At 39.4% G+C, this 21,572-nt stretch overlaps 2 protein-coding genes across 2 annotated transcripts; both read left to right on the top strand.

The window, feature by feature from the left end:
• The first annotated feature begins 1,186 nt into the window (after window positions 1-1,186).
• On the top strand, window positions 1,187-5,776 carry LOC135937153 (WD repeat-containing protein 76-like). Its single transcript, XM_065480240.1, has 4 exons — window positions 1,187-1,372; window positions 2,041-2,809; window positions 3,626-4,020; window positions 4,852-5,776. Exons 2-4 carry the CDS (start codon window positions 2,072-2,074, stop codon window positions 5,363-5,365), a joined length of 1,647 nt encoding a protein of 548 aa, XP_065336312.1. The 5' UTR covers window positions 1,187-1,372; window positions 2,041-2,071; the 3' UTR covers window positions 5,366-5,776.
• Window positions 5,777-7,395: 1,619 nt separating this feature from the next.
• Window positions 7,396-20,996, top strand: Atg2 (Autophagy-related 2). Its single transcript, XM_065477438.1, has 30 exons — window positions 7,396-7,639; window positions 8,425-8,593; window positions 8,646-8,783; window positions 8,838-8,940; window positions 8,991-9,057; window positions 10,067-10,520; window positions 10,714-10,873; window positions 11,043-11,178; window positions 11,227-11,426; window positions 11,649-11,897; window positions 11,952-12,173; window positions 12,516-12,699; window positions 12,760-13,045; window positions 13,102-13,261; window positions 13,316-13,443; window positions 13,655-13,821; window positions 13,870-14,020; window positions 14,072-14,238; window positions 14,743-15,171; window positions 15,644-15,793; window positions 15,846-16,088; window positions 16,146-16,381; window positions 16,587-16,770; window positions 16,824-16,991; window positions 17,832-18,145; window positions 18,958-19,110; window positions 19,161-19,282; window positions 19,345-19,499; window positions 19,565-19,723; window positions 20,575-20,996. The coding sequence occupies exons 1-30, from the start codon at window positions 7,472-7,474 to the stop codon at window positions 20,803-20,805; spliced, it is 5,853 nt and encodes a 1,950-aa protein (XP_065333510.1). The 5' UTR covers window positions 7,396-7,471; the 3' UTR covers window positions 20,806-20,996.
• Window positions 20,997-21,572: the final 576 nt, after the last annotated feature.

Here is a 21,572-nt window from a genome sequence, read left to right as displayed (position 1 = left end):
GCTATTTTTTCCTGCCTTCATCAATCATTTATTAAACGAAAATTAAACCTCAAAAGATTAACTCATTGTCATAATTTACAGATAACTGAAATCCCTGCGCAAACGAGATTGATTAAATAATCCCAAGGATGGATACAGTACTTTCAGCACACTATTGTATAACTATATATATTTGACCTGAAAAGCTTCCAACAGTGTTTTGGCCTTTTCCTGCAAATCATGACGAGTGCAAAAATATGGTAATTGAAATTACAATGTTTTTAAATGAGAGTGGCACTCCTTAGAGTCGGACTTTGAACTTGTGCAGGATTTGCTAGTTTTGCTACCGTCAATCGAAACTGATTCCAAAAAAAACCGTCCTCTTGTTTTGTTAGGCGGCATACTTTCTCTGATGGCAGTTAAATACATATTTGATTTTGATTCACTTTATTTGAGACATCCAACTATCAGTAAAATTAGAGGTTTGAGCTAGCCGCGTTGCGCCGCGCCAGCCAATAATTTTGGGTCACGTGGGCAGCCGCCAGCCGCCGGTGAAAAAGGTTACAAAATTAAATGTCTTTCGTTAAGCACTTTCAAACTTGACGTTTAAAATATTGTCGCCGGTGAAAATGGCCAGCCATCGCCGCCGCGGGCAAAAATTTCGGCTAATTGTAGGCCGGTCCCGCCAAACGCCGCATTAAATCTCGCTGCTGAGCTGACAATGAGACCTCTACAAAAAATGCAACTTTCCGATCTCGCAAGTATGCAACCTGCTGCTCTGTGCTGTACAGCGGTACAGTCTGCACGGACAAAAATAATTCCAAATAATATATGGCTCTCATTGTCAGAAAATTCTGACCTGTCAGCGATGAACAAAGATTGCAATTTTTTAAGCCTATTAGCTTTTCTGCTCTAAAATCAGTCAATTAATTAATATGATTTTTTAAATTTACTCAGACGAAAAACTTGAGGAAAGAATTCATGCATATTAAAACTGCGCTGACCGCAGGTGTCCGCGAGAGGCGAGAGGTTGCATGGTGTCCGGGTCATTTGAAAGAACTTTCGAATTTTGGTTTGATGCAAGAATTTTGAAGCAATTTTTCGTAATAAAATCAGGTAAATGACACTTAACAAAAAATGACCTACAACCTAAAACCCACACCAATAGCCGCAATCGGAATTGAATTCAGCTTGCTGTCTCGCCAGCAGGCGCGCTGCTTGCTGGCTCCGCGTTTTTTTCGTTTGAATTTTCTAATTTCTATCTATCTTTACTGCAGTCACTGCAGTCTGTTGAGTAAGGGAGTGTACTGTTGAGCACCGATTCCGACCAGCACCAGCAACATTCGCAAAATTCCCACTTCACAGCCTCGACGCTCTCCTTGATTTGTGGCAGGTTTGTTTACATTCATATGTATTCATAATTCATACATATTATGTATTACATATTATTTATTACATAATACATAATTCGTTTATTGTTCTCTGTTCTCTTGTCTCTGGCACAATTAATGAACATCTCAACTTTCAACATAAATATATTATGTACATATGTTATGATATGTACGTAATTTATAAGAAGAGGTAATTTTTGGGTCATGTACGTATGTATGCTTTAACCCTCAGATCATTGATCTTGTTGAAATCGTTATAACCGTAATAACAAATAATCCGTCCAAAATGATGCGTGCATGCAGCTATGTATGTATTAGGGCCATCCCATGAAGCTCATTTTGCCTAAAATCCACGAAAAGGAGAAAAAGATTCAAACGATCAACTAGGCAAATTGATAGAAAGGAATACATACATACTGCTCTATATTTTTCAGGATTATTTTGCCTGATTAAGTGTGCATAGCGCATTACATTACATATTATGTATGTAGTTACATACATTGTACATAATATAATTATGTAGTGCAATATCTACAGTTCCTCTATGATATACGGCAGATTTTCATAATTTATGTATGCAAAATAGTACATATGAATATAAATACTAAATAATTGTGCATACATATTGAAGACAAAAACCGTCTATGTAATGTATTAATTTCATTTTCAGGTTATATTGGAAGAATTTCAGCCCCCTGAAGATGAGTCACTCTGTGGTTCAAGGAGAGAGACGGGCTGTGCCAGTGAGAATGAAAGAAGACGGCGAGGCTAAGCAAGAACAGCCCAAAGCAAAGCGTAGTAAGAAGATCTTTTCTTCATCGGACTGGGAGAGTGAGGATGATCCTAAGGAAAATGAAGCCAGCAAAGCCAACAGGGCTAACAATGAGAATCAGCGCTCCAGCAAGAACAATAAATTCGAGTCAGAGTTGGAGAAACTGCGCAGGAAAAACATTGAGGCGAGACAGAAAATGTTGGAACAACTAAAGCTCTTCGAGCTGAAGCAGGAAATGGAAGAGAATGTTCAGCAAGTCAAGGAGACTCGGAAGTGCACCAAATTAGAAGTGGATCTAATGGAGCCTCGAAGGTCTGACCGTATCAAAAGCCAGCAGCCTGTGACTTACGTTTTCACGCCGGAAACGCGCAGAGGTGGTATTAATTTTGACACGACTGAAAAAGAAAAGGAGGACTTCTCTTGCATCAGCCCCTCTACTCAAGTGTTGAGCTTGGAGGATGCAAATTGTAGTTTGAAGGTGCGTGATGCTCGGAAGATCCTTCTGAACTTGTTTCCAACCCCCGTCGAATCTGAGGAGAGGGCTGAAATAGCTGCGGAGGACCAGGGGGAAATGGAATTGATTCCAAAACAAAATAATATGGAATCTTTGGAGAACTTTCAGAAGAAGATTGGCTCTCTCACCTTCACTGAGCAGAATTCTTCAAAGGTAAAACATATTTAAATTAGAGGTCTGTGCAAGCCAGCAAATTTTGGGTCCCGTGGGCAGCTGTCAGCCCTCAGTGAAAAATGGTCAAAAATTTAAAATTGCAGGAGAGAAATGGTTGTCAGGAGTAAAAAGCAATATCAAAACGTTTAAAATATTATCAGCCGCCAGCCACAGATGAAAATGGCCAGCCGCCTCCGTCGGGCTAAAAATTTGGCTAATTGTAATAAGCTGGTCCTGGTATAGCCACCTTAAATCTCGCGGATCTTCGTCCTGTTTTTCATATAATTTAGAGATTAGCGAGATTATTAATTAAAAAGTTTTGTATATTCAACTGGAAACGACATGCTGGCCGAGAACTGAAACTCTGCGATCGTCACTCCGTGTTAACCATCAGCATAATATATTTTTATGAAGTAAGCCAAAATCGGCGCGCTTCGATTTTTGCTGATATTCTCAAAACATTTCATTGCAAGACCATGTTTTGTTATGGGATTTAAAAGCCTATTTTTGAGGATATGCTGAAATTCAGTTAATAACTAAAGATTGGAAACTTAGGTGGAAATTTTCTCGAGAATTTTCTGTCAATCAATATCTTCTACGAGGTCGTCATGATCTATTCAATAGAATTATAAAAGGGGTTTTTCGGGGAAGCGCACTATCACTCCTCTGTAAGAATATAAAATCAAATTATATTAAATTTATTTGATTTCACATTTTTATGTTTTAATCCATAAATCACGCCATCTCTGAATTTCTTTATTTTATTGCTCCTATCTCTGTGCTTATTTTAATAAATAAACTCATGTCTTTTTGCAGTTTGTGTCTCAAATAATAACGTCTTTGGCATTCAACCCCATGACGTCGAGCATTGTGGTTGCAGCCGGCAGTCATTCGGGAAAGGTCAGCCTGTGGAAGCTTGCCTCGGAGGACGAGAGTGCAACTTCGATGCTATTCGGTTTTCACTCTAGCTCCGTAGATTGCATCTCTTTCGACGCCAGCAACCATCATCTCATGTACTCGAGCAGCTCTAACGGCTCTTTCTACGAGAGCGACCTGAACAAGCAGAGCTTCTCGCTTGTCTGCGAGAGTGGGATGCGCGGGAAGAGCTGGCATTCCCAGGTGAAGCCAAAGGTCTTTCTGCTCAGCCAGGGATGTAGAGGCGTCGCCATTGTTGATCTTCGGCAAGAGTCTACTCGGTTTACTACCTACAGGTTTGTTGGTTTGGTGGAAAATATTTTTAACTTCCTCAGTTTCTGGCGAAAATTGTTGAATTTTTGTAGCCTTTCCTAATATGAATCACGCACAGTGGTTGTATTTTAATTTTGTGAATTTTGAGAGTTAACTAAAATGCTTAAAATTTAAAAATCAATTCACACTAAACAAATTTGGTCAATTTTATAGAAATCCAGGTTGTAGACACTGTTAAATGAGGCACATCGATTTGTGGGTTGACGGTTGCATTTGCTCACCACTGGGTTTACCATTCACTTTTTTCCTATTTCTTGCGCAAGAAATGAATCTTTTCTATTTTTCCCCTTTGAAAGTCTAAAATTTGCAGTCAGAGTGGTCTTAATTTCCTGAAATGTGCAGAAATTTTCTTTAAAATTGCTATTTTCTGCATCATTTTCTCTGAATAAATTTTAAGTCGAGCTAAGTTATTAGAAAATTATATTGAAAACCAACAATAAGGGTGAACTTCGCCGCAAGAAACTGGTAAAAATTGAACAAAGAACGACTTATCACACTGCACTTCATTTTTCTAAACGCGGGGTTTTTTGCAACCTTGATTTTTGATGGGAAAAATGAGAAATAAAAAATATTGCTTGTTTTTTAGTTTTTAATGGTTAATTTAAGATGTAAAAACTTAAAAAAAAAATCTGAAAGCTGATTAAATTTCCTGTAATTTGTTCAAGTTGACAAAAATTCTCTTGCATTATTTATATTTTTGAAAAAATCAAAATCAATTTTTTACTATGGAATTAAAATTCTAAACTTATGACTAAAGTTTGTCATCAGTATCTCAGTAATATTTACCTTTTCAGGTGCAAAGATGAAGTCATCTGTGCCAGCGCGCACCCTGTTGACATGTACTTTGCCACGCTGTCCATGAGCACGAAGCTGGCCATTTGGGATGTGCGACAAACAAAAGAGGAGCTGTCATCAGTGTCTCTTGGAAGGTTTTCTAACGAGCGTGGCAGGTCTTGTTTCTTCTCGCCTGTGACTGGCAACCTGGCTCTGGTGACCACCAACAAGTTTTTAAATATCGTCGACACTCGTGATCTGGACAGGCCCAAACTGCATCTGACATATCCCTCAAGCAACAGTGACAGAAAAGTCGCTATTTGGCACCCTCAGAGAGAAGATGTCTTTCTCACTGGCTCGCTGGAAAAGTTGGATCTGTTTCAGGTAGGCCACGCGGTTGAACCTCTGACCAGCCTGAGCCACAAGTGCGACATAAGATCCACGCGCGCCAGTGAGGTTGTCTTTGCCTTCCATCCCAGCATGCCTGCTGTCGCAGTCGGAAATGCCAATGGAAAGGTGTCTGTCCTGATGTAACGTGATTTTTGTGTTTCATGCTGAGTTGCAAGAATGTTTTTTTTATGTTGATGTTGAAAGCAAGTGGCGTGATTCAAGTTATTCCACTTTTCCATTGATGGTTAATGATAAAATGAATGGATATTCCATTTCCCTTCTTATGCTAAAATTCTGAATTTATGTATTGAAGCTAAATAATATCTCTTATTTAAAGTGTTGCACTCAGCGAGTGAAGGATTTGCATTGATTTACAAGAAATTGTTTTGATTGCTTGAAACTTGTCGATTGAAGACAAAATCTTGTTTTAAACAATGGGACAAACATTGAATCTAAAGGCCTAGAAGATCTTGAACTCGTACGCTGTTGCTTGTTTGCTTTCTACGTACACGAATCTATTTCTAATTAAATATCTTTTGAATAAATTATTTGAAAATTCAATTAATGTTTATTAATCCACAACACTCTTTCTACAACAATAACGAATTTTTGTGAAATTTCATTTCAAATTTTCAACATACAATTTTTAAAAATTAGTTCCTTGGGCAAACTGATTTATTTAGAATGATATCTTGTGCCTAGATGAGGCAAAAAATATACATAAAATGTTCTACATTCGACTCCAAACGGAAGTTGCTCTGGCGACCAATTTCGTAGGTCAACGGCAAGTGTCGCAAAAATCTGGCATACCCTCTAAAATAAAATTTTGAAAATAATCTTCAATTGACAAAACTTTTGTTAGACCATGCACTTGTTAGCAACACAATTACAAAAATAATTGGTTACGTTTTCTTATTGCTCCTTTGTTGAGGAAAATAAAAGTCAAAGTTGGATAAAGTTTTTTGCACCCTGAAAGGCGATAATTTATAAAAATACATTTGCAATTTTTTTTGCAGCGACTTTTACACATTTTGTGGAAAATATTTAATTTTGTTTGAGGTCATTGTCCTGAGAACTGATTTTTTGAGTTAAAATCAAAATGGTTAGATGTAGTTTCATAACATATTTGATAAGATCTATGAAGAAGAATCATATTTTGAAATTTTATTTCGATCTAGTGATCTCAGCTGTAAAATTTTTTGGCTTCTGACTGAATCGGCTTTAGCCGAATTTTGGCCCTCTTAACACGACAAACTCAATTATGAACTTAATTTCATCATTTCACGCTTATCCCTTTTGTCAAAGGCGGTGTAAAATTCACATTCCAACAACATAATATTTCGTCAGTTTTTATTTTGGGTAAAAGCCGTTTTGGTAAAAAACAAGTTAGAATCTTAAAAAAGCCAAACACAAAAAAGTTGAGCAATAATTTTACAATTCTAACAATTCATTTTTAGTTTTCATTTTTACGGCTGATTTTAATCAACTTTTATTTTCGAATGTGTATGCCACAGTTATTTAGGATTATTATTTCCGCTAGAACAAAACAATAACATACGTTAAAAAATATGACTAACATTTATCGTCTGTCTTTTTAGTCATTATTTATAATTAAAAAATCATCTTTTGAAGCAAGGGAGACAGCGATGATGTGTTTTGCACTCGAGCTATCACGATGATATGGTTTCTCGTCAGCGCGGTCAGTGCAGGTCCGTGCGTGCGTCTAACGCGTGGCTGAAAATAAAAAATATATTGTTTTCGTTGTTTTCAGTTCGAAATCCCTTTTTTCTCCTTTACCGATTACTATAGTTGTCTGCGAATTTTATAACTACTTCTATTATCTTGCAATGCTCGTGTATGATTACATCACTATTTATTTTTTTCCTATCAGCATTTTCTGTTAAAAACTTCATAAACCAAAAATAACAAAACACACTACATAATTATATCTTTAAATAAAACGAAAAGCCGAGTCATTGTTGCACCAGTGTTTCTCAAACAGTTTCGCGCCGTCACGAGTGGCTGTATGCAAGTAGAGCTGATTCACTCATTGATTGGCTGCGAATGTGAGCAGCAGCGGCCGCTGATTGGCCAACCTTGAGATCAGCTGCTCTTGCACCTGTTTGTATACAAATACTGAGGGGCACACACACACAACTCGTCGCATTCAACCTCTGCTTTCGTGCGCTGCGAATAATAGAAGGTCTCCCAGACATTTTGCATGGTTAACAGGACGGGATTCTCTGGAAAATGTCGTGGCTGCGTATCTGGAACGAGAATATAAAAAAGCGACTGTGTCGTTACCTGCTGCAGCGATATCTCGGCCAGTTCCTCGAGGAAAAACTGACCCTCGACCAGCTCACGATTGATCTCTACAATGGCAAGTGCATTGTCAATGACGTCAGCCTTGATGTCCAGGTGCGTAAATACGTCCACATGCTTTGCTAGTCCACGAAGCACCATCACCTTCATTGCATCTAGTGCCTCCTCACCGTCCGAACACTTGCCAATCGAAAAGAGAATTTATTTCATGCCCCTTTAGTGCGCATTTTGTGGCTTTGCCACAGCTTACCAAGGTCAGCTGTCTATTTATTACAATATGGATATATTATGTATGTTCTGTTGCCATGCATGCATGGGAAATTATTTTGTAATTTCTTTATTGAATTAGCGTTATCTAAAGTCGTAATAAATTTTAATCTTATATTGTTCCTCGATTGCGTGAAAAACAAACAAAAATTACATAATCTCAATGATATGATGCAGCAAGCGATCTTCACGGTCGACAATTGGTTTATTTTTCTTGAGCCAATATGAAGGGCGACTCATTTAAATAAAATAAAATTTATTATTCGCAGGAAAAATATTCGGACAATTTAGAGTAATGAAATTTAAGTACAATAATTCTCTTAGTAGTTTTTAAACAATTACATCGTTAAACTGTCTCGTTTAATTTGGATGCTTAAATAAAGTTGGAACAAAATACATTGAATTTAAATACAGATTAAACAAGTTCCTTTTAATAAAATACGGAATAAATTTGCTGTTTTTACTTTGAAATAATTCAATACGCATATAAATATGTTTAAAAAACTGAGTGTGCTGAATAAGTCGACATTGACGGTGTGATTTGACGTCATAGGTGGAATAACTTTTCTCGCTGGCGATGAACCTCAAATTTAATGCCTTTATCTCGTTTACAGGCATTAAATGAGCTGTCAACACAACAAAAACTGCCCTTCTGGTTTGTCGAGGGTAGCTTGGCGCAAGTTTGTGTCTCCGTGCCGTGGACATCGCTCCTCTCCGACTCAAGCTATGTGGAAATTTGTGGGCTCAGCATCACCGTTCGGCCAAAGCACAGAGTTGATACAGGTAATTGGATAAATATTTTTATTTGAGTCGCATTCAGGGAGGAATTATTCAGGTGCTTCAATGCTGGAGTCGATGTGGAACAGCTTTAGCAGCAGCATGCAACTGGCCGAGGACTGCCTCAAGCAGGATATGGAGCAGGACGCCACTCCTATGGAAGGACTCGAGAAATTCGCACAAATGATCGAGAGCAGTATGATTTTGATTTAGAGCTGAGGATATCAGTCGTTACAACCAAATTTTATAGTTTTGAGCAGGATAAAAGTGAAGTTTCAGGACTTGACGCTTCGTCTTGAACACGTGCCAAAGGACAGTAGAACTGGAGTGGCTGCTGAAGTGCATATTAAAGAGTGAGATAATTTACTTTTCTCAAGTCTCTTTTTAATTTATTTTCCCTCAGACTGACGTACTTGGACGAGGCGGGCCTTGACGCACCGGTGAGCCCTGATGAATGTGACAAACAGCAGGTAAATTTTAATTATACTTTTCTGTTTCACTTTTCAAGAAATTATGGCAGTTTGAAATCGAGCGTCCATCGGGATATTTTTTATCCTGAGAGTTTATCTTTTACCAAAATTGATTTCCCGGGTTTGGCCCAGTCCCGGGACAGTGTTCTAATTATTTTCGGGAAAACCAGAAACCTGAAAACAACTTCCTGGGAAATCCCAGCTTGCTGGTCAATCCATGCAAAAATGTAACAAATTATTTAATTTGGAGAAAAATGTGTCAAATTTTAATTTAAAACTAAAAATAATAATCGTTATCTTGTTTCCCGTCCATGGAGCATGTTATCAAATTTTACCATTGGAGCAGTTTCAGGCGATTTGGACATGGAGGTCGATTGGACATCGGACGTTGAAATTTTGTATGTGCCACTTATATTTTCTTAACAAATTACTGCTTGTTCCTGTTTATACAGATGGTGAAATTCCAGGACCGAAGCTTGGGAATTTTTTCCTTATCTCAAAAATATCCAAAACTCAAGTTCTGTGAATCAAAGGTGGACTGTAACTATTGACCGCGTCCCCCATTCCTGAGCTTCAAACCTGGAATTTCACACAAGTACTTTTAAGCAAACAATAAGTGTCAACTAAAAATTTCAACTTCAGAAATTCCAATCCAATCGACGTCCAAATATTGGAGGTCGAATTCGCCTGGAACTGCTCATCGGGGTTCCTGTCCCGAAAAAAATACCCGATCCCACCCCGATTCTCATATAACCGCTTTTACGTACTTCTGCTCAGCATCCGAATTTCCTGGGGTTCCCTGGTAACCGAAAATTTCCCGATCCAGATGGACGTTCTATTTTGAAATTTGTTATAATTTTAACTTTTAAATAAGTGAGGCAACTATGTATAATACCATTTAACAAACTTCATCGAATGATAGCGAAAAATCCCAAAAATTGCGCTCCCCTTGTTTATTCTAAATATTTAGTGGTTGACTATCTTAATTATTCTCAATTCTCTTTTCCAGAACTCGGCCTACAGCATTAAAAAGTTCTCCCTGGAGGGAATTTCGCTGTACACAGACGAATTTTACTTACCAAGCATGGAAACCTCTGTGTGGCAGTACCAAGACGGAGTCGAGCACAACCTAATTCTCGCCGCCACACTGTCCGCTCGTCAGGACATCCGACTGAAAGTGAAGTCGTCGGAAAACATTTCTGGCGCCAAAGTGTCTCTGGAAGTGCTGCTGGGTTCCCTAAATTGCTTTCTGTCGCCAAGGCAGTTTCAAGCAATGCAGGAGCTGATCAGCGGCCTCCTCAGTCCCGGCGACGACCAGGACAAGCCGGCAATGACCCGTCAGAAGCCCATGGTTGCTCAGGACTTCCAACTTGTGGAGCAGCGTCTCCAGGAAATCCTGTCTAACGAAACGCAGGCGGGCCCTTCAGGAAAGTTACAAGCTAAGCAAGGCTGGTCTATGGCAGGTAAATCATTATAAAAATTAAATCTGAATTCACTAATTGGGAAAGTCCTTTCATAAAAATGCTTGGGTTTGGGCGTTTTCGTTTTTGGCGAAACCATTGATGTATACTGGTGGAAATTTCTCGATTTACAATTTTGACGATTTTTGGAGATTTTAAGAAATTGGTTTTAACTTCAAAATTGTTTTAAATGTAGAAGACAGCGATGAGGAAGAAGAGTTCTACGCAATGGCCAAGTCGAAGATGAAGGCGAGCATGGGAGCGAGCAGTTGTGGCACCTCCAGCGAGTTTGGAGACAGCATGGTCAGCTCTTCCATGACAGCCTCTTCCTCGAGTGTGAGCCCCTTCACACACAAGTGAGTCTAAAGCTATTCAGAAGATGATAATTTGATTTCTTAGGAGGCGTCAAAAATTTTCTAGTTTCATTTCATTGACTTTACGATATGGGTACGACCCTCTATTTTAATTTATTAAAAAAGTATTCTCTCTCTCTCTCTTGGAAAATTAATTGGTACCATATTTAAGGTGTTTGGCTGCATCTGGCCTTCCGGAACTGGGCAAAAAGAAGTCCCACCATTACGTGATGGAAGAGGAACCAGGAAGTGCTGATCTAACCTCATTTTCCATCAGGATCAGTTCTGTGTCTCTAATTGTCCTTCAGGTATTCATTTAAACTTTGTTTACTATTTGTAACACTTATAAATATCAGGAGGACATTTTGGTGGCATCGTCCTTGCCAACTTCACAGAGCTTGAGACAGATAACTGCTTCCTCAAAGCAGCAGATGATCGATCTTGCGAACGCATTTTTCAAGCGCATCGATGCCGCCATGAGCGATGGTTTTGGCGTGAAAGACTTCCAAGCTGCCCAAAAGGTCCTACGAGAAGCAACTAAACCAAATCACCTGAGGTGCGACGCACGTATATTATTTGAATGACTTATTAATTTATTTAACAAATAAATTTATTTAAAAAAAGGGTACAAAAGACTAAAAAATTATGATAAAAACAGAACCGTTGAAAGTTTCACACTGACATCTCCATGTAAAGTTACAATATTTTTATCACTGTTGAAACAAATACAGCCGTTCATCACAGTTAATTTTTAATTTTCATGACATTGTAAATATAGGCTCTTGGCTGCGCCAATAACAATCGAGGGGACGGACAAATTAATGGTTGGCGGATCGCAAACTGAAGGCCGTCTCACAGCAGCGAGATTTGAAATCGTTGAATTGCTCAACGACCAGCCAGGACAAGACTCTGACCTGTTGGTGTTCCAAGACAGCAAGGCCTTCAGCTCCTATCCGGACGTCCAAATCTCGTTCAACCACAGAATCAAAACCAACAGAGGAACTTCCTGCCCAAGAACAGAGATCAAGTATGTGCATTTTAAAACTTGTAGGAATTAAATCTAAGGCTCCATTCTCAACAGATTTGAACTGCAGTCCTGTGTAATTGAAGTCGACCTCAGTCTGGTTGATAGAATTTCAAGCATTACAAACCCTATGCACACGATTTGCCACTACAGCAAGAAGCGGCAGTCGCCTTTAAACAACCCAATCAAAGTCTATGAGGCTGTTCAGTCCGGTATTTCTCCAGATAGCAGACTCGACATCAGTATCAAGTTCCCCAAGGAAGTGTCGATCAAATTAAGGTATGTTTTACAGGGCTGACATTGTTTTAACAAAATTTCTTTGAAAATCTGATGGTGTCCTACTTGAGAAGCTTGAAAGAAACGCACCAAAACATTTTAAAGTCCCTCTTGATTTTATTTTGTACAATTTTTAATATCCGAAAAGGTGTCCTCAGATGTAAATTGTTATTTTTATTGAAACAAATTAAAAATATTTTCAGTGTCCCGAACAAGTCATTTTCATATCCAGGAACGGAATCATGATATAATATTGCTAATTTTTTTTAACAAGAATTAAATAAACCTGAAAATTTTTCAAAATACTCTACCATTTTTCACCTAATTAATTAATACGTTCCGCAGATTTCCGTGTCCTGATTTGCGTCCGTTAAGTGACATGGAGAGAGTGCCTTGGTGGCAGCGAAACGTTCGGGACGAGTGGCTGCTGATCTGCCTCAACGATGCTGAATTTAAATCGACCATCAACAGCCGAGATCCGATTTCGAAATACGAAGTTCTTTGCACTGACCTGCAAGTCATATTCCAGGTATTTCAATAATAATTTGTTACAAATATTTAGACTAAAAAATAATGCCTTTTGTCTCAGGATGGAACTGCTGAAAACGATATACCTGTTTTGGTTTGTGATAAGGAAGAAGCGGCACAGTCGCTGCCAAACAATGGCAGGGGCTTCGGGTTGATCAGACTGGTAGTTATCGTAACGCCAACCAACAGCCAACTCTCTGAAATAAATCAGACCAATGACGAATCCTCTGAGGAGAGTATGGATCCGTTGGGCTCATTTTCATTTGAAAAACAAACCCGGAGAAAGGATCCCAGCCCATTCAGCTCAGTCAAAGTCGTTTATGAAAGTGACACACGCCATGTTGATGGTCCGTTGGTTTTTATTATTACGATTTGAAAAATTGAAAATGTTTTTTTTTCATAGTTGATGAAACTTACGAAGTGGTGAAACCAGGAGACAAAAAGGAAATCAACGACTTCATAGAGTACGCGACAAAACAGAGCAAGCTTCACATAGATTTGATTCTGCCAAATGCAGCTCTTACAATTCCGTCAAAACACTTTTATGAACTGCTCTACAACAGGTGAATTTAGAGAATGTTCATGAAATTTTACTTTAAACTTATTGACTTTTGCAGAATCACAACCGACTTCATGCTATGGGAGCCATCACGACCGTCAAATGCTGCGCCCTCACCTGATTTGATGTCCAATACGTCCATCTACATGACAGCGTTCAGCATGTGCAAATCAGGACTTCACTTGGGTAATAATTTTAAATCGACCTTTAATTTAAATTTGTATTTCTTTAAAAGTGGAAAATGAAAAATAATTTGATTTAATTTCTAAAGTATTATGTTCCAATTCCTTGAAGTTGAACTGTAGAATTTATTTACCTTTTATTAACTATTTCAACAGAAGAAAATCTCATTTTTAAAACAGTTAAGATTATTGCTAACTTACATTTTGTTATCCAGAGCCTGATTCAGAATCTTCAGATTCAGAAGATTATTACTGTTCTGTGCACGAGAACCGGCAGAGGGCACTAAATCTGAAAAAACCGAGAGTGCCTCTCGGCCAGAGCAAGGTCACAATCAGCCTTAAAATCAACGAAGGAACCATCTCATTGAGTGCACCTGCCAGAGTAAGTTCGCAACCAAATTTCACCACTCCAATAAGAAATTCCTCTCAGGATGCAGCAAATTGCGTAATACCAAATCAAAAAGGTGAGCTGAAGCTGGTGATTGGCGAGGGCTCCCTTTTTGTAGCGTCCGAGTGCCGAGGCGACCCCGACCTGAGCTACATCTGTATCCAGGCAAACCAAGCTGCCCTGCATCATGCCGGTTTGATATTTTATTTCTATGTGTTGCTTCCTCTAAAAAGTGTTCATGCAGGCTTAGTTTCGGTGGATATTGGATGCGCCTCTCTTTTACCAACAATCATTCAAACCGTTCCTGGAGTGAATATGAAGCCGCTAGAAAAGGTCGGATGTGGCGGAGAAAGTCTCGACATGCTTTGCGTCGCTATCAAAATTCACATGAAGCAGCCTGGTGCCCTGAAGGTACCAAACATGAAACAATTATTCCCTACCTTAGATATTAAACGTGAATTTACCATTTTGCGAAATCTCCACTGAATGCCCTGATGAGACAGTTTTGGAAACTTTCCGATTTAAGAGATTTTTTATATTTTAAGAAAATGACCTTTTTAAAAACTTTTTAAAAATACAGTTTTTGCTTTATTTTTGTATGTAAATATTGTTTTAACAAGACAAATCAAAATCGACCGGTGGGTCATTTTTAACGTTCTGGGAAACATTATAAATTTCCACCAAGGGTTAGTTACAAGCTCTCTTAAGTTTTTAATAGTTTATAAAAGAGCAAGAAACAAAACGTACTCAAAAATCAAGTTAAATATCCTATTTGTCATGCTGTTTTTAAGTAAGAAAAAATTAAGTAAATTTGAACATTTTCTATTTTTTTTCATTGAAAAATGGAGCTAAATGATAAGTGACCTGGTAGTCAGTTCAAATCATGATTAATTTTCATTTCTACTTAATTTTTAGATGATCAAAGTAGCCACTGGTGTTCGTGGCGCCACCTTGCACCACAGGGTTGTGCCGGGCCCCCAGAGCTGGTTGTCCCAAATGATTGACATGCTGGACGTAATCGACTACCCTGTGCCTGGCTACCTGCCTCCCAGGGTCATCACAGAGCTGCACCTGCACCTGTGGAACTGCGCCGTCGACTACCGGCCACTTTACTTGCCCATGCGTTGCATGGTCACGATGGACAGCTTCTCTGTGTCGAGCAACCTGGCTGCCAAAACGAGGTCTTCGTCGTTGAGATTTGTGGCCGAAAAAGGGTCTCTCTTCATCAGCGACAAGGTGCCATCAACGAGAATTCCAGAATTGGCCAAGGACTATGTGTCAGTCCTTACTCTCGGCTGTTTTGAGTTGTCACTGCGACTCAGCGATGACTCACGAGCACCAAAGGTAAAATATTTCTCAATTGAAGGTCTAAAGTTTTATCATTTCGTTCTGCCAGCTGGTGCGTAAAATGCATGATTTGGACAGTGCTGTTTATCTTGTGCTTGAAATTAAAAACCAATATGAAAGCCTAAGATTTTTATATAAATTTTCTGTTGAAGTCATATTCTTCCTGATAAAAAATGGAGTCAACAGAAACGTCTTCGTCTGCTTTTTTATTTATTTATTTTTTCTTCGCTTAAAATTACTATATAACCTCAGTAAAGATTACAGATAAAATTTTAAGAAAATAAATTATAAATATCAGGCAATGTTATCGTCCCAAAATAATTTTTAATCTATTTTAATACTTAAAAAAATATTTTTGAGCTGATGATTTGTTTAAAAAACTAAACATATATTCTTTGTAGCGAGAACAGCGTCTATCTGCAAATAAATGTTTTTCAGCTAGAAACTAGTAATTTAAAATTTTGTAAAGGTTGATTTGAGGGCCTCAAGCAAATCGGTTCATTTGCGGACCTGCGCTGACTCGTGTCGGGCCCTGGCTGAGGTGCTTTCGTATTTTGCCAGTGACGGCGATCTAATTCAGCCCACGAACGCGTCAAGTAGATCCACTACTCCACTTCAGGTAGGATTGCTTGAGACACTAGGTGATATGATTGGTTAACTTGGATTTTTAGAGTGACAGAGGCTCTCAAACCTCTCTGTCGACGCAAGCGGACCAAGTGAACACCCTGATGGAGGAGGCGATGCAGGACAATCACGCTGACGAGCTCCAGTTGAAGGAGGATGAAGCGAAATCAGAAAATGCAGCTTGGGACAATTTTGGAGCGACTGAGGAATATAACGTGGAATACAGCCGACTGCCTAGTGACGAAGAAGATTTCTGCATTTTAGGAGAAGACCCAGGCACTGGAATCATTGTAAGTCAGTTGTCCCTTGAAATTTTTGTTCCTGCTTTTCACAATGCGAATCTTCAGCCTCAGCACGGCGAACCGGAAATCAGGAAGCTCTGCGTCGGTCCGATTAAAATAGTGGAGAACCATTTCGGAGTACCCCTGCGTAGAATGGACCTGCTGGAGACACCAAAGAATTTCCCCAGTCCTGAACTCCGCTATACAATTTGTGACTTATCTTTAGTCTGGCACTTGTACGGCGGCTGCGACTTCCAACCTACCGAGAAGAAGTCTGTACGCGTGAAAGGAGAAACCTCTACGTAAGTAAATTTTGAAACTCCAATTCAACTCGCTAGGGAATAAAGACTGGGAAGATAGTATAATTTAAAATTAAAAGGAAAATTGATCTCTAGATGAAAGAGAATTGGTTCTAAGATTTTACAACCAGAAATAAAAGATTTTCTTTTACTTTTAAAATTTTAAAATATTAATAAGGAATACATGAAAAACCAATCAAACATTCAGAGCTACAAGTTCGCCAATCAGAAGTTCTGGAGTATCAACCTCAATAAGCTTCTCGAAATCATCTCCAAGCGAGGTGATGTTCAATACCACGAAGCCAAAGCCAAATCTAGCTCGCACAGACTGGCAAGAACGTGGGGGACCCGGCCGAGACCACAACGTCTTAATGGAATTCCAATTCAACAAAGTAACATCTCCAACGATGAAATCATTTTAAAGCTAATTTAAAACGAAATATAGGTCCGCTTCAGGCACGAAGTCTACCCTGAAAACGAGTCTGTTGCGTCCAGGCAAGTCTTCCTAGTTCAAAGCCTGGAGGCGCGTGACCGTCTGGCGTCATCTGCCATCAACAAGTTTATGTACCTGTACAGTAGCGAGTCACAACCCAAACAGGCACACGCTAACATGGTATGAATCAAAAGAAAAATTTCCGCTAAAGAGTGTTTCTGCGATAAAATTGATAACTTTTTGTTAAGCGCACCATTTTCATTTTTTGGTATGATCTCAGGGTTTCGAAATAACCAAGTTTAATGGAAAAATGTTTGGCCATTTTCCTGGAAGCTAAAAAATTGAGATTATCTCTAATTCTAATGAGGATGGAACATCAAATTTTGTGCCAAAAGATGCCTTTTTAAACGGTCAATAACTTTTATGTTCGAAAACATTTATTAATACGTTTAAAATTTGAGTTTATTATTACGTTTTGAATATCTCAAAAATGGCCTGTTTAGTTATTTTCTTACTATGGAATGAAATGTTACCCTAAGTATATGTAACATGCCGAGAACCTTTCAGGATGGTGAAACTTGCATTTATGAGACACTGAGGGTCAAAAGTAGGTAAACGGGTATTTTTTAATTCAAGGGTATTTTGAGAAAATCATCATTGCACGATTGGTTTATCTTGACCCTAAAAACATGCCCTCAGGTCATTAACGACCATCATAACAGGTAAGAAATTGAACCCTGGCGTCAGGGTAGCCCTCGAGCGATCGGTAACCACTTAACCGACGCCTGACGGGCTCTATATTGGTGCGATCTTTGGAATGGCAAAGTTGAGATAATTCAGAAAATGTGCAATTTGGCCTTAGAGCACATTACAGGCACTCACGATCGAGATTTTAGGAATATTAGGGCGTCTTCTGATGGCTTCCAGAGGGTTATAGAAAAATCCAGCTCTCTTTAATTATTGTTTTTCTACTCTTGTTCATTGAAATATTCAAAACTAAAAATATATCCCCTGATGAAGGTCGTGGTGAAGGCTGTCAACTTACGGCCAGACGTCAGTCTGCCGTATCAGCAGGAGTGCTGCCTGAAAGTGTCTCTGCAGCCTCTGCGCTTCAACATTGACCAAGATTCGCTGCTGTTTCTGTGTTCGTACTTCAACGACCTGGCCACGGTGACACCCTCGCAGAGCAGCGAGGACATCAGTTCGATTCCGCAGGCACCGGTGATGCTGGTCAACTGTCCCGCCTCACCCACCAAGGTGGTCACAGAGGAATTGCCTCTTGTCCCAGAAATGGAGAACGATGACTCTAAAGGCTCACAAACCATCTTCTTCAGGTTTGTACAGTTATTTTTTATGTCGGGAATTGTTATTTTTATCTAGCATTTCGTTTTGGAAGAAAAATCAGGGCATTTTAAAATTAGTATTTGGTTTGTTGAAATACAAATTTCCAGAAAGTCTAGGTGAAATCTGGAGAAACAGGCCTTTTGATGTTCACAAAAAATAGATTATCTCGTTTTTTAATGAAGCTAGAACCAAAAGATGCCCAATTAAACAACCTAAAAATTAATAAAACCGTAATTTTTGATGTATTTCTAAAATTACCGTTTTCTTAGAAGAAATACTGCCCAAAGTGTGTGTGTGTATGTAACATGCCTAGAAATTTTAAGTATTTTTAGTTTGTTAGATATGCAGGGACAAAGGTTGAAAAAGGGTACATTTTTAGTTCAGGTGAAAAGTCAGGAAATAAAAATTGGACAATCGGTTGATTTTGAACTTTGGAACAAGCTGGGGGTCAGTAAGGTCCATCAGAACAGTCAAGTAATTGAACCCTGGCGTCAGGGTTAACCTAGAGCAAACGCTTTTATTAAATTTCCATTTTTTTGCGCATTGTGGGCTCTAATGGTTTGAATTGCAAGAACGGCCAAGTTCAGAAATTGTGCAACTGTAACTGTACCCTTTGGAAGTCATCAGGATGCCCAGGAAACGCCCTGATGTGCCAAAAATCTCGTACCCGAGCACCCTGAAAGTTCTTATAGTGTCAAATTAATTTAACTTCATGATTTTATTTTAAATTGAAAACTTGAAGTCTGTATCCCTTCATCATTCTACAAAAATATCATGTAATTATTTTTCCCCTTGTGAACAGGACTCTGCTTTTCTCTCCTGATGTGCCAATCAGGATTGACTACCAGGGAAAACGAGTGGATATGAGCCATGGACCGCTTGCAGGAATTTTGATGGGCCTGGCTCAACTCAACTGCTCTGAAGTGACGTTGAAACGAATCAGCTACAGATACGGGTAAGTTGAATACTTGTACTAAAATGCATTTCATAACAAAATCTCTTCAGACTGCTTGGCGTGGATAAACTGCTTTCTCACATGATGAACGAGTGGCTGACCGACATCAAGAAAAACCAACTGCCGAGCGTCCTTGGGGGCGTCGGACCAATGCATTCGATAATGCAACTTTGTAAGTGTCTGCTTTAGTTAAATTAAATAAAAGTGAGTTTAAAATTTTTCATATTTGTTCAGTCCAGGGAATCAGAGACCTGGTTCTACTACCGATGGAGCAGTATCAAAGAGACGGCAGGATTGTGAGAGGCCTACAGCGTGGGGCCCACAGTTTCACTTCGAGTACCGCCATTGCCGCGTTGGAGCTCACAAATAGACTTGTCAATGCTGTCCAGGTAATTCATGATCCTAAAATTTAATGCTTGGATATTAATCAACCTGCACTGGGTGAAATCGACAGATCACTGCCGAGACTGCCTACGACATGCTGTCTCCGGGCCCCAGCATGAGACAGAGGAGGATGCTGTACGGAACGGACAGGATGAGGAGGAGGGACCGACACGCACCACCTGCGGACATCAGGGAGGGCGTCTCGAATGCGATCATGCTCGTCCAAGAGGTAGGCGAAAATAACTCCCCTGTAAAATTAGAGTTCTTTTATTCAGAGTCGCGCAGATTAGCAGAGTGACGCGCATTCGCCCTGCGCAGATCAACGTCCTTATCTTTTCCCGTGTTAAATGTTAAATGAGTTCTAGCTAGCGGCTTTGTGTCAACATTACTGAAGCCATCCGCGTCTCAGTTGGTGTCAATCGAAAGCGCACGAGTCGATCTACAACATAAGTCGAAACCATGGCAGCGGGCAATAGAACAAAAAAGCCCCTTTTGTTTGGGAAGAAAGCTACAGCTTGTGCATGCGACAGTAGAGACATCTGCTGATAACCGCACTGCTTGGAGTTAGTGGAAGGGAGAAACAAGAGAAGCCTCTCGGCTATGCGCGTGCCTGCTCTTGGCCAATGAGATGGCGGGATGGAGTCTTGAGACTGCTCGAGCTGTTCTTTCTGAGTATGAGCAGATGTGTCTACTGTCCCCTGCACAAGCTGTAGCTTTCTTTCCAGACGAAAGGGGCCTTTTCGAACGCGAATTTCTCGATTATTTTATTTCCCGCGGTCCTGGTTTCGACTTATGTTGTACATCAACTCATTTGACACCAATTGAGACTCGTAAGGCTTCCAGTAATGCGGACACAGAGCCCATAACGAACACTCATTTAATATTGGAAACATAGGGACGTGGATCTACGCGACTCTGAAAAAAAAATCTCAAGGCAATTTTGAGATTTTTGATTTGGTTCACCTAGTTTAGGACATGTTTTTTCATCCTGATTTTATTTATTAATTATTTGAAAAGAATTTCCACTTTTTGACGAATCCGTCTCATATAGCAAATTTTTCGTGTTTTTTTTTTCATCAGGGTTTGGGTGACACCGCACGCAACTTTGTCGCCGTGGCAAGCGCAGAGCATGAGGAGAAGGGCGTGTACGGTGCCGTCGGTGGTGTCCTGCGCCAAATCCCACCAACGGTGATGACGCCCGTGATCATCGCGTCTGAAGCGACCGCCTCTGTGCTGGGTGGCATAAAGAGCCAACTTGCGCCGGATGCGAGGCGGGAAGCGCAAGACAAGTGGAGAAAGGGCGAAAAGTGATAACTAGATACTCAGATCGATTATATAGCTGAAGGTGTTTTCTCCATTCGCAAATAGCAATATATAATATATATATTTTCTTTTACTATCCTTGGTATAGTTTCACTATGCGATGTTGTGTTGGACTATGCATTTTCGATGTTTTTATCTCAATAAAAAATGTTCCACTCTCCGCAATCTGAATGAAACAACTGCTTTTTTGTCAAGACCGGAAATGAAAACTAAAATTCCAGCAGGACAAGACTGGATGTTTTCTCAATTCTAGTTTCTTTAGACATTACTATTGCTACCGAAACCAAATTTTTCTGACAGTGCAGAGTTCTAATAAGGGAACTCACTAAAAATACTAAAATACTAAAAATACAGCTTTTGATCAATTTAATGAATTTTGGTTCATAGAGTGTTTGCTGAGACAAATCGATCGGCGGCTCATTTTAGACACGTCGAGAGAAATATTTCCCAGGCTTTGAAAGTTTTAATGGATCATCGAAGAGCAATAACTAGACAAACATTCTAATATCTGATGAAATGTATAATTTGTAGATTCGATTTTTTTTAATCCTGTTAGAGCAACTTTTCGACTGACCTGCTGCTGAAGAGCGATTTCTTAAGTCTGGGGTAAATTAATAAAATACCATCCATTGCTGAAATTTTCAGACGATTTCGAATTACCCATTTGAGACAGAGAAAAACGAAAAACCCCTCTGCTGAATGTGGTCTCATTGTCAGTTGTTTACCCAGACAAAATCTGTAGCCTCGACACACAC

This window comes from Cloeon dipterum, chromosome 2 (genome assembly GCF_949628265.1).
Source record: "Cloeon dipterum chromosome 2, ieCloDipt1.1, whole genome shotgun sequence".
Classification (NCBI taxonomy): Eukaryota; Metazoa; Arthropoda; class Insecta; order Ephemeroptera; family Baetidae; genus Cloeon; species Cloeon dipterum.
This window is presented reverse-complemented; position numbering and strand designations above follow the sequence as displayed.